Here is a 13,691-nt window from a genome sequence, read left to right on the forward strand (position 1 = left end):
AACATGCAATACAAAGCTCCACATAGCACATCACAAGTGTATCCTTGTCAAACAAAGGCAAGTCATAAAGGTAGAAAGAAAATGGTCAGTTAGTAAAGAGTAAAGAGTTTCTCACGAATTTAAAGCACCTTCTGTGCAAATACTTTATCACTCTTTGTACTTCATCACATGACCTACGTCAATTATCCTCTGTCTTCGACCCTGGGTATACATTTGTGTACTTGCGCAGCGGGATTCTTTAGTGGACTGACTATTGCATTACACATTTTGGTGTGATACCGGGGTGCATTGTGTGTGCACTGATAATTCCATATTAATATATAAAAGTTACAAAACCCCAACCATTTTCACTCTTTCTTAATTATACTAACTGTCAAACTGGTTTTTACAATTCTTGGGCTTTGTGTTGGACAGAGGGTGAACAATGCGTTTATCTTCAATTGAGGTATTTTACTTGGTGATGCTTTTGTTAACCTCCTTATCTCAAAAAAAGCTATGGTTTATTGGAATACGTCTTTTCTTGTGGCTGTTTTCATCTGAAGGACCTCACTCTCTGCTGCTTTATTGACAATGGTTGCAGGGTTAAGTGGCTGTGCAATTAAAAAGGAAATGCCAGGATTTAGTGACTTGGGGGGTATGGGACCAACATACATGGCTTACTGTTCTGCACTTGATATGAGGTTATTTCTGTTAAGGGCTCTATTGCTGAAGACATTGGATTTTAGGAACGCATTTTAATTGAGGTTTACTCCATCATGCTGATGAGAGGATTGAAATGGTTGAAATTCCCGCCCCTTCCTGTTCATTCAAGCTCAAGTGGAGCAAACAGGCTCAGCTTAAAGTTTTTGTTCTTGTTATTGCAAAGCTTAGCTCATGTCTATGCCTTCATTCTTTACTCAGGCACATAAAGTACAATAATCAAACATCTATATGGAAAATTAGCAGATTTCTTTCCCAGTTCTACACCGGTGACCAGTAATAATTTGTTGTTAAGCCCTGTAGTAACATTTTCCTTTTCTCATTCATCAAAGATTAAACGTGTAAGATTAAAATGTAGTTACTTTTATTTATCTATTGCTTTTTGTTTCTTTTACACCATTACATCTGAATAAGAAAATAGAAAAGAATCGCCTTTTTCTTAAATCAATTTGACAATTGTATTATCATATCTTCAAGATATGATAATACAATTGTCAATTTTTTTTTACAGGTGTTTTGCATCAATATCCAAAAGGCTCCCTGTAATCAGTATTTCAAGGGAACATAGCTCGACACAGAAGTCAAACCTAAGAAGGTCCCTTTTAAAAAGAAAATCCATTATATCTTTTTTTATGTTTTGCACTTTTAAATCAAACAAATCAACCCAGTGTTGTTGGCAAATGACATTGCCAATCATTTTCATTCAGCATAAGGCGTACAGATGGTCCCCCCAGGTCCCCGCATGAAAAACTGCTGATTTGAGAGGAACGTCATGGTTAATTAATAGCAGCCATAAATGGGAGTGCTTTCCATGCACAGACTGATATACGCCACCATTTGCCTCCCTCGCCAGCAGGGATATTCGCCCCTGCACATCCGGAGCGTTATGGAAATTCAGGCACAACCTGCTCAAACACAGGATTAGTTTGTGATCTTTCAGTGAGGACAGTCTCTCTTTTCATGTGACAGTGCCTTAATCCCCTGTGACTGGAGTTCAGGATCCTCCAACCCCCCTATGGAAATGGGCTCTAGTGACGTTATGGGTGAGGAGACGCAGGACAAAACCTGACACAGCTGCATAGAGATGTATGAAAACTGCTCACAGATCCAATACAGTAGTGACAGAGTTGTGCAAGAACTGGAGTTCAGAGAGATACTGTATATATGTATATATATAGTGTAGATTAAATGTCTAAATGATACACTGATCCAACTGAATTTTTAGTTCATCCGTCCCAGCCATCCTTAAATAGATTTTAATTTGATGGCTCAGTGACGAGCATGATTTCCCTCACAGGCGGGCAGAAGTGATAGTCCAAACAGATGAAGAGGAGGAACAGCGTGGCCATATACACAACATTTAGTATGTATAGGGCATACTGATCTAAAAAGCAATTTTCACAATGCAGCATACCTCAGATGTTACGATATTCCTTCTCCTAACATCCCCTCCTCCTTCTGAAGGGGAAACAGGCCCTGTGGTGCAGTCAGAGATATAAATAGGGCATGGTTTTATTTCACTCTCATAAACATGTAGATTGATTAGGGTCATTTTCTGCTAGCCTGCCTCCATCCACCCAAGCCTTTCCCTCCATTAGTGATGAAAACCTAGATTTATTGCCACGTCTGTCACTTCCAGACCATAATTCACTGGCCCACTGGCTGCCTGTTTTTATGTAGATGAGCTCTGGGAATAAAGGCATATTAAAGGCATGTGTCTCTGTGTCCATAGGAGCGCATACAGGTGGCCAATGGGGTGTTGTCGATCAGTCGCCTGACCCTGTTCGACACAGGGATGTACCAGTGTGTAGCTGGGAACAAGCATGGCGAGGTCTACTCCAATGCGGAGCTCCGAGTTATAGGTAAGGTTTGTGTGTGTGCTTGCAGACTCACGCATGGGTGCAAACAGTATATGCGTTGGCATGAAGAGGAGTGCACAAGGATATATTTGCCCACAGTTGTTTTCAAATTTGCCCCCATCTTCTTCCCCTAGCTCAATACCGCCGGATGACCTCTGGCCTCTTTCTTATTGGCCACTAATTGAAAAGCATTAATTATAAGATGAATGCGTCCTGCTGACAGTGATGTATGCCAGGGCTGCTCTGTTCACCAGCCTCGCCCATCTGCCCTGTCAAGCCTGTCACTCTCCAGTCTCTGCTGGCAGCAGCTCTCATTCACCATTCAACCTCCAGCGTGTCTCATCCTGATCATGTTGCTGATTGGAATCAGGCTCAATACAGCCGATTGTGCTGGTCAAACTCGGGGGAGATTCGAGAAAAGAATGTCAGGGAGGTATCAGACAGCTGCACAGCTTTTGAAAAGGGCACATATTTTTGGAGCGGTTTATAGCCAAGGAAAGTCGTTATGAGGGAATGATCACAGAGAGAAAAGATTCACATGCTGCCTAACTTAGAATAATAATAAACTCACATCAAGCTCTTCAGCTCCACATAAGTCGTGGCCATTATCATGCAGCTCTTTTTCTAATTATTCAAATTATAAAGATCCGTAATCTAGTGTCTTTGAATTATCCATGGAAATAATTCAATGTATTTATGAACTAATTTTGCAAATGGAAAAAAAAAATCATTCATTTCATAGGAGATAAATGATCAGAGATAAATTGGAGGCTAGAAGATGTGAAGCTTTTACAATCACAGGCTTTAACATGCTGCTCTTGTCTCAGCCGTTGCCCCAGATTTTTCTCACAACCAACTGAGGAGCCAGACGCTAGTGAAGGTAGGAGGAGATGTGCTCATCGAGTGCAAGCCCAAGATGTCTCCTTGGGGTGTGATTTCCTGGCGGAAGGGAAGCGAACCTCTCCGAGAGAGTAACAGGTAACAACATTCACCCACGTTTTTGTTTACCCCACTGTCAGGACAATATTTCCTGTTCTGGAGGCTGCATTCATACGTGTGATCACATCTTATACTTACACAGCTTATGCTATACAACACTCGCTCACTCCAGATGGAACACCTTCTTCACATTTGAATATGTAACATTCTATACGTCATACACCACGCGTTTTGCAATACTGGACAAGAAGCACATAGTATGAGAAACAGTTGTCAGTCATTAGTGTATTAGCACTTGTTCAAAGCCTGCGTGTTTTATAAGTATATCAACGCAAACTTAATGAAGTTAAGAGTTTGATAATGTCATCAGGACTATCTCAGTTTGGGTCTGAAACTTTAACTTTAGAACAACTCCTGTCTAAAGGTGCTAGCAAACTGCATCATGGGAAATATTGGAAATGGGGTTTTTGGTGCTTGAGATTAAAATCAAATATTATGTTACTTCACTCAAATTAGTTCCCCAACTTTATTAAAGTAATAACCCTAAAGGAAATTACACATGTTTTTAAATGGTTTTATTTCCAAATGGGTACATTTCAAAACAAGTGGGTCAAATATTATGTTCATAACAGGAAGATACAATGTAAACATCCTGGACTGGCAACAGACCTAAACAACCGCAAGAGGTTATATTTGACCTTCTATTTTGTTTTTTGTTTTGTTTTTTGGGGGGAGGGGGGGTTTAGCGTTCTGTGTTAGCGTACACTAAGAGGCTCCAGTCTAGTCACTGTGGTTTGTTTGTTGCTGTATTTCCACTGCGAGATTTTGATTCACTCCTCAGATGTGGCAACACTCAGCTAAGAGGAAAAAAAAAAAAAAAAAAAGCAACACAGCATGAAGCCTAACTGAGTAATGGTTAATGGGGTCTACCATGATTTATCTCCAGTGCTTTGGTGGCGGCAAAAGAGACTGGCTGCTGAGTAAATACAAAGTGCTAATCAAGGCCCCAGAAATCACATAACCCAACTTCTTACACGTTTCCAAGTTTGCATGGAACAGTGGGTGATCTGAGTGTCCAGCCACGTCCGACCCCTGAGAAGCGATGTGTGCTGCTTGTGATGACTTTTGCAGTGTTTGCGTGCGTCTGTCTGAATGAAGTGAAAGTCTGGCCCAGTAGCCTCATTGGAGACAGGGGTCACCTATTGGGTGTCACCACTCTAGCATGACTCCGCTCTGACAGCAGGGCTGTGTGCACAGTGTCCTGCCAGGCTTTGCATATATACAAAGCAGTGTTGTTGCTTGTCAAACAAAGTGGCGGGGGAATTTGCATAGTGGTTTCGCTGCTGGTGCCCTTCACTCGCCCTGTGTCACTTCCATCATGCGTCTCAACCCCACCGCTCTTCTTTTGATTCTCTTGTTTTAAATTCATAGTTTGGATTGATTTCACATTTGTCGTGGCTGCGACATGAATTGACGTCTTTGTGAAGTGACGAATGAAATGGCAGTGTCTGCACCAAAGTGAAACAGATGCTTTGTTTTCTTGAATGACTATCACTGTATGTACTTGTCCTTCAGTGTTCTCACTTTTTCCTAAGTAAAAATTCACATAATGACCAGCAGCTGTAATAAATAATGAATGATTAAAAATGTTAATGATTAAAATGTACTTAATAAATTATTCTTGGATAACTCAAATGAAAGAATTCTTCTGTTTGCAGCTGTAACAGAAAGATAGATTTACAGCAGCTATTTCGTTTCTCAGTTCACTAAGTATTGTGATAATGGATAATTAGTGGATATATTTCTTTAACACCATCTTAATTCTGGTACTTTGAAAGTCTGTTTGATTTTCAGTAATGTGTTTCACTAAATATATTATATTTGACTCGGACCACCATTCCAGTGGCTCCAAAATTTAAAAAAGAAAAAAAATGCAGACTTGAAATTAAAAATCAAACCATTCGAGCTGTATTACATTAAAAGGAAACTTTTTTTTTTGCCATGAAACATTATTGCCAGCTTGGAAGTGAAGTAACAGAGCATGAAAACACATGCCAGAGCCTTTAAATGTGCTGCTTATGGCTCTTAGTCTCTTTCCTATTATATCCATTTTTCCTCATCTGTGGCTGTGACATATGCACACACACCCATGTGTTGTATGCCGCACAATACAAATTTTTAACATCTGCTGTGGCAATCATTACAATCAAAACTGTTTTTGTTTTTTTATTATTATTATTATTATAATGTATTTTATGACTGCCCACTAATGTCTGTCCTTCTTGTAGGTGACTACAGTATTTAGTCTTGTTCCTGCTATTTGTGTGGAATGTCATAAGGCTTTGATGATAGCGGGACACTGATACAAATGAGTGAACTCCAAATTGAGGAACAAACAACTCATTAGCCGTGTGATAAGCACACGTATTATGTTTATTGCTTGTTTTGCACTATTAAGCCCAGATAAAGGAATTGTTTCCGTGCATATAAAGTGTGTGTGCATGTCTGAGCAGGTCTGTTTGGTTATTCACCTACAGAAAGGTGTGAAACCATAAGAGGCAGCTGTGAACCCCTTTTGTTGAAGATTAATTGCCTTAATTGCGTTAGCACTCCGCAGTGGCTTCGGCAAAAAAGGGAACTAGTGTCACCAGCTGGGTAATCCATCTTCATAGCAGCAGCCCCGTTATTTTTCTGCAGGAGACCAGTGGAGGGAGGGGATGTCTTATCTACCCCAGACAACCCTGCAGGGACGAGGTTTAGATGACATCAGCTGGAACAAAGCAGCTGAGAGCGCAGAGACGAGCAGGTCTTGCTGATGAGTGTGTAAGTGGGCCGTGTCAGCCATGGAAAGCAGCCTACAAAACAGGCCATTTCAGTATGTCACTGGCAGGAAGAAATCAAGTTTGTTAGGCCATCCACACCAGACGCACTCAATCAACTGTCCTCTCACGAGCAGCCGCAGGATATGCTGACGTCCCAACGTTGCGCCTTCCTCAAACAGCGCCTTTTGAAAACCACGAGTATTCATCTCTATCAGCTTTGGCAGTCATGCTACTATTTGAGCTGGATTTTTCAGTCCTTTCAAGTCGGTATTTACCCCCAAAGGGAGGCTGTAAAAGTCCTTTGGGTGTGGCTGAGACAACCCACCCCCCACCCCCTTTTGTTTTCAGGCCCTCTAATGGTGCAGCGTGTTTCCTCAACTACACAGTGGATACATGTTGCTTTGTTGTGTGTTTTAGTGCACATTGCAAAATAATTTATAATGCTGAAGTTTTTAGAGTTTTATTAAAATTGTAGATAAATATATACTTTTTAAACTCGTTTGCATTCATTCACAGCCCTCAACCTCCTCATCTCCCCAAGGAGTTGATCGACAGTCAGAATTTCAGCATCCTTTTAGTGAGGACAGTCCAAAAGGTCATCCATCTAATAGGTCGGGGATATGGCAGTGTTATGTAAATGCTTTATGCTAAAAGTTTATTTTCCTTTATTGAAATGTATAATTTTTTTTTTCTCTGGGTTATGCATCATAACCTCTGAAAACAGACCCGAGGAAACAATATGAACCCTGCTGGTGGCTCGATTCCTGGGGAAGAGAAATAAGTCCTTTATGTGTATTATAATCATGCAGAGGAGATGGCAAACTGCTGCCAAGCTGAAATACCATTTGGGCTCCTGTTGTGTATGTAAGTGCAACACACAGATGACATTATTATATATATTCAAGTAATTTGTAAATAGTGTATTAATAAAAGTCATCATTACAGGTATAATAATAACTTGTAATTTACGGTCAATTGTGAACATCTTCTGAGATCTCGACAGAACTAAATATTGATAATCGTATTTGTGACATTCACAAAATGTAAGAGTCAGGTTGAACCTTTTAAGCCTTAGAGGCGCCCAATTGGGGACCAGGGAGAAGACTTAGCCAAACTATTATTAAAATATGGACATACATACTCATATTTACACATCTGAACAAAGCTCACAAGTGTTCCCTTTATTATTACAAATATATTGTTTTTATAATTTTTTTGTTGTGGTTGCAGAGATTTACTCTTTTTTTTATTATAGGTATGCAATTTTCAAGCAGATGCCTAAAAAATAGGTGTGCTTTTTTAAAGTTTAACTTTTTGTTGTATTGTTTACTTCAGCCTCAATGCCATGCATGCTGAAAGTATACTGTATGTGCTTATTAGTGACAATATCGTTTCATAACTTAATTTGATGAGTTTGGTAGATGATCCATTGGACATTTAGTCAACTAAAATATGTAATTAAGTGATAGTTAAACTCAAAATTAGCTTTACATTTTTCCCATTTAATTGAATAAAAGAAAAGTAGATTTAATATCATTGGTAAATTACAGCACAAACAAAAGAGTCAAAATTGGTTTTCCCGCATTGCCCAACTAAATGACAGAAACGTAAAAGAACTTAATCGCTGTGTTAAATCAAATTAAAAGTTCTCAGAACTCACAGAAACAAGAGACAAGCTTGTTCTAGTTGTACAACACCAGATGTTATTTTACATGCTGACATTTAGGTCTCTAAGACCTAACAACTTGGATTGATAATTATCAACGAATGTTGCAGTTTCTAGTGTGCCATAATGCTTTACTTGGCAACACTGCATATGTTATGGACATGAGCTGTGGGCAATCCGTGTTTTTGATGTCTAATAGCAGGTCATTTTAAAAGGTTGAGCATACCTTTATGTTTCAAATTTACTTTAATTCTCCATTGATTTCAAGCCCTAATTTACTTACACACCTATTGATATCATGAACAGTGTGAAATAGTGCACCAATGTTACCTGTGGACATCATTGTGCACTAGGGAGTGGAACTGTTTGAATGACATCTCTGAACAAGGTGAGTACAGGAAGCTTGTTGCCAAGGTAACATCTGTTCAAAGTTTTATCGGCTCCTTTTTGCTTTTTTACCCCGGATTAGTGGTTTCAGACAACCACAGATGTTAAGTCCCTCGGCAGAGAGAAAAAAACATAAGAGAGCTGGAACTGCTCTTGAAAGGAAGAGGAAGCTGGAGACTGTAAAATGGATAAAAATCCCTAACTTTCACACTTCTTTAACTTTTCCAGTGTCTGCTTCTGTAGACCGCAACTTTAAATGTGTGTGACAATGGAGTCCAATCCTACCTAATATAAAAAATAGTTGTGGGAGGTGAAGATGAACAAATATAATGTAAAGATTAAAAGTAAAATAGGTCTACAATAACATCATTATCAACTTTTTCATTAAGTTGATACACTTTGGTCGCGATACATTGAGTACAAATTAGTTTGAAGATAAATGCATGCTGCAGTCAAGACATTTCACAGTGATCAAAAATAACCTTCATAGGTCACTTTGGACAAAAATGATAAGACAGAGCATTAATCTTGTTGCTTCCCGCTTCAGAGGTTTAAAGCAGCTAAATCAACATTGCTTTATTCTGTATGTGCATTCATGGTGGCTCACAGCAAACATGATGCATCTTCATCACACATTGTGAGTAAATCCTTTTTTATCTTATTCAGACAAGCAGTCACAAGACAAGCAGTCCCCTGGTCACATGGCAAGACGTTTTCGCATGAACGACATGCAAAGATCTTACAAATCACATGGACAAGAGAGCTCACTGTGAAAACTTGAGACGAAATTGTCATGTCATAGCTCTCTAGCCTCAAAATGTTAATACATTATTTTTTATTTGCAATGGTTGTGAGCAATTATCAACATTCTTTGTATAGCTGTGTCTTCACAATAGCCTTTTTTTTTTTTTTTAAGGAAGATGCATTGTACTGTTAAGGTTGTTAAAGCTCTAAAAGCAGAAACTAGTATGGTAATTTGGGCTCAAAATCAATTAGAAATGGATAACATGGCTACTAGTAGTTACTAGATGGTTAGCCGCCAGCACCGGGCTGGCTGATGGTAGAGGAGGTTATGCACTAACTAAGTAGTTGGTGGTTAGATCCTTGGTTCCCCCTATCCACATGCCAAAGTGTCCTCGGACAATACTTTGAACCCCAAGTCGCTCCTGATGGCAGGCAAGCACCTTGCATGGCAGCTCTGTTGCCATTGGTGTGTGTGTGGTGTGTGTGTGTGTGTGTGTGTGTGTGTGTGTGTGTGTGTGTGTGTGTGTGTGTGTGTGTGTGTGTGTGTGTGTGTGTGTGTGTGTGTGTGTGTGTGTGTGTGAGAACGGGTGGCAAAAATTGAAAATCACTCTGTAGAGCCCATATATGTGCAGACCATTTATCATTTACTGTGATTGTTAAAACCGAAGTGATGCTTTGAATTATGTTTTAATGTCCGTCTACACAGATATTACACCAATCCAACTATATAACCTACATTGTGGGGCGATTGTGGCTCAGATGATAAAGCATGTTGCTCATTAATTCGAAGGTTGGTGGTTAAAATCTTTCCACATGCCGAAGTTTCCTTGGGACAAGACACTGAACCCCAAGTTGCTCCTGATGGCAGGCGGGCACCTTGTATGGCAGCTCTGCCGCTATTGGTGTGTGAATGGGAAATGATACAAAGCGCTTCAAGCCTCAAAGGTGATAAAGTGTTGTGTGAGTGCAGACAATGTTCCTTTTACATTGTCAGTTAGACCTAAAGCACTCCACAGGGGATGCCAAGTAGTGATGCTGTACTTATTTGGTAATTTTATCCAAAGCAACGGCTAACGATATTTTGTCAAAATAGCTACACTGCCCCAAACCATGACAAATATACTGATTTCTTTGAAATATCAGTTTTATACATAAACATTAAAAAAGCTAAGAGCCACATGATACAGTACCAGGCATGTGCTTACACATAATTCCATTTGACTCATAATTTTGATATCTTTACGTTTCTTGTACGAATTAGAAAATGGTAAAAATAAAGGAAACATCTAAAATAAATGAGCAGTTGTGTCCAAACATCTTACTGATACAGGAATTTACTCTGTTTTGGGTAGATGTGATTTCTTTTGGAGTTTAATTAGCAATGATTATGCTGTGTATAGCCACATTTACAGTAACTTTGAATGGTATATATTTTTATATTTGTCAAATTCCAGTGATGCCTTTACTGCACTGACTACTGTCTAAATAACGTTGGAAAATGATTTTATGGTTTCTAGTCATTTTTAAATCTGTATGAGAACAAAATGCATCATACACCAGGCTTGAAAGACACTTCTTCAGCTGTCAACACCCAGTGAATAGTTTAAAAAGCCATTATTCTCTGAGCTGTAAATCCTATTGCACACTAATTCCATTTTTAACATGTCTAAATTACACTCACCCTTGCCATAAAGAAAACACCATCAAATCTCAAAGTGGCCACATCAGCTGCCTGACATACTAATGGGCCAGTGGTTTCAAAGTGTGGGCAATTTACTTTGAGAAATCAAATGCTGTCGGGAAATTGGCACAAATATCAGCCCCTGCTTTATTTTTTGTATCACTCGTCACAAATTGAGCTCACGTGCACATATAGCCTGCCTTAATTCGGCTTTTTACTCTTGCCAAACTATTGACAGAGTGTGTGAATCAGCGAGCATGAGAAATTACTATCGAAGGATGTTCTCTGACTCATTTCGTGCCTGGAGCAGTTTTGAAATCATCTGCAAGGTGTGTTTGGAGTTTTAAGTGTCATCTCTTAATATCTGAGTTGTAGGTGCCAGCACAACACAAGTTATGGAGAGCCTCACTGAGTTAAAGTAAGAAAATGCAGGAGGTTTTCTGCATGGACTGGATGTTGATTAGTCTGTAGAGAGAGCAACACTTGCTGAAGCGAGATTTGCCAGATTTGATATGTAGTCATGACCCACTGGTTCACCGTCCCTCCTGCGTATTATATATCTCTTCAACACTGGCAGAGCAAATAAGCATGGCTCTCACGTAAATGAAGAGATGTCTCGCAGAGTGATCTCCATTTATAGGCCCATCTGCTCAGCCAGACGCACTCCAGAAAGAATCAGTGTCAGGAGAATGCCAAAACTGCGGAAGAGGCATTGCAGTGAACTTTGCATTAATTTACTTATCACATATCTTCCTATCTTTCCATAATTCATTTGTTCTGTTTCAAGGGGATTTTAATAAGAGTCTCATCAAATGTCTCAGGGCTTAATTTTATGAAGACTTGGGAGTTAATAAGCTCTGTATGGAAACAGGTGTATTAATAAAAGTGGTGATTAAATGATCTGTGTGAATTGACAGCCCATCGCTGCTAGTTCAGTCTCCTCTTTCTCAGGCTGCATGCTGTCATAGTTATTAAAAACATTGTTTATCATGTTTAAATGTCACTTCACACTTTTTCTCATCACCGTTCTAATTTCCTCATTTGCCTCTAATTGAACATCTGCTTGTAAAGTGGAGTTCTGACTCTGTGGAGGTTAGCAGCATGAGTGAGCAGTACCAGGTCTGAATACTGAAGGCATATGCACCCAGAAGGACTTATTTCATTACTCTGCCTTGAGGAAAGGTTTACTACCTGACAAGGCTGCCATGGACAGCTGACTGGTGCTTTTCATTGTGCTTTCGCCTACCCCATCTCCACCTTGTCTGGAACTTTGAAAAAAAAAAGCCATGCGAAGGAGTGTGGTCTCCCCTCCCCCCACCCTCGCCTGAGAATGGGAGCAAACTAAGGATTAGTGCTTTGCTGATCCTGGCAGCTGCAGACAACACCCGACACAGAGGTGCCTGCTAGCACACACACACACACACACATGCACACACATCCGCATAGCAGATTAAATGTTTTATTTATCCAAACATGTCTCAGAGTTAGAGCTGCTCAGGAGGCGGAAATAATCTCATTGGTTGGTTTAAACCTCAGTGGTCAGAGTCCTACATTTCTTTTGGAGGCAATGTCAGGTAAATGGCTAGATTGATCAGCAATCACAGTGTTTTGATAAATAAAATAAAGCGTGTTTTTGTTATTCATTCATAACCACTGAGTAGGAAGGGCTGCAGGGTTGTTTTATTCAGGTGTCATTATATTTTATTAACAGTTAGTAGCAATATTCCAAGGATTCATAACACAGGCTTTTCCTCATCTTTTTTTTCATGATATTTCTAAACCTGTGCCACGTGGCTACCCCAAAAAAGGAACTTCACTGCAGATGAAAATGAATCACGAGTTTGATGTATTTGTGGTTTTAAGTGTGTGTGTGTGTGTGTGTGTGTGTGTGTGTGTGTGTGTGTGTGTGTGTGTGTGTGTGTGTGTGTGTGTGTGTGTGTGTGTGTGTGTGTGTGTGTGTGTGTGGGGGGGGGGCTGCACCATTTGTTTGACATGCTGTGATCAACAGATAAATTCAGATTAGATGAGCAAGTAGTTCATGATCCTCACACACCCTGTGGTCTAGCAAAGGTGAATTATAGGCATTTGCTTGCACTACAGACATACAATGTATTTTTTTTTGTCCGTTGTATGTGGTTGGCAGTTTATTCACTCAGACATTAGCGTGAAACCTAATGATTAAAGTTAATCAACTGCATGCATTTGTTGAATGTAGCAGAAATTACACGTACATATTTTCGTTTGAGAGAGGTTAAGAGTTTTGAGATGTGATGAGTCACAGAATTATGTAAACATGCCCCACCATTGACAGATTTTTTTTAAAGTCATGCAGGCTCAACCGCAAGTGACAATTCACTGAACCTCTCCTTCAAGCTTTGGATTTGTAGTGACAGTGATACTGCTGCACCCCCAGGCACCAGGATGTGTGGCCTTTTTAGTGCAGTGGCCAAACCATGTTACTACTACATTCATCAGGTGATGCACGCTGATGTAAAAAGCACCCCCACCCCCTCTCACACACACACACACACACACACACACACACACACACACACACACACACACACACACACACACACACACACACACACACACACACACACACACACACACACACACACACACACACACACACACATTCATTGCAAAGGAACGTCTGTAAAACAACTTCTAAGATTTACATATCCTGCTTTTTTATGATCAGAATTGTAACCATTCATGTAATAATTATCAATTGTGCATGCTCTATGGGGCCTCGACTGAGAAGAAAGCTAAATTGCATGTTCCATGAGCCCAAACTCAAGGAAGCATACGAAAGTGCTACAAACTTGTATTTTGGTATCCAGCCCTCCTTAAAACATCCATGGATACTACAGATATAAAGAGTTTGAAGG

At 39.9% G+C, this 13,691-nt stretch overlaps 1 protein-coding gene across 3 annotated transcripts in view; it reads left to right on the plus strand.

Moving 5' to 3' along the window:
* The window catches only part of cntn4 (contactin 4), a 149,850-nt gene that overhangs the window by 106,122 nt on the left and 30,037 nt on the right, over positions 1-13,691 (plus strand). For all 3 annotated transcript variants that reach the window (XM_069714769.1, XM_069714760.1, XM_069714778.1), the window contains exons 10-11: positions 2,432-2,561; positions 3,386-3,536. In XM_069714769.1, the coding sequence (XP_069570870.1) occupies positions 2,432-2,561; positions 3,386-3,536 (281 nt within the window). The remainder of the gene's footprint in view (positions 1-2,431; positions 2,562-3,385; positions 3,537-13,691) is intronic.

The sequence above is a fragment of the Brachyistius frenatus genome, unplaced genomic scaffold (genome assembly GCF_029030835.1).
Source record: "Brachyistius frenatus isolate BFR_SWC_R1_liver_20210118 unplaced genomic scaffold, ASM2903083v1 Contig_4, whole genome shotgun sequence".
Classification (NCBI taxonomy): Eukaryota; Metazoa; Chordata; class Actinopteri; family Embiotocidae; genus Brachyistius; species Brachyistius frenatus.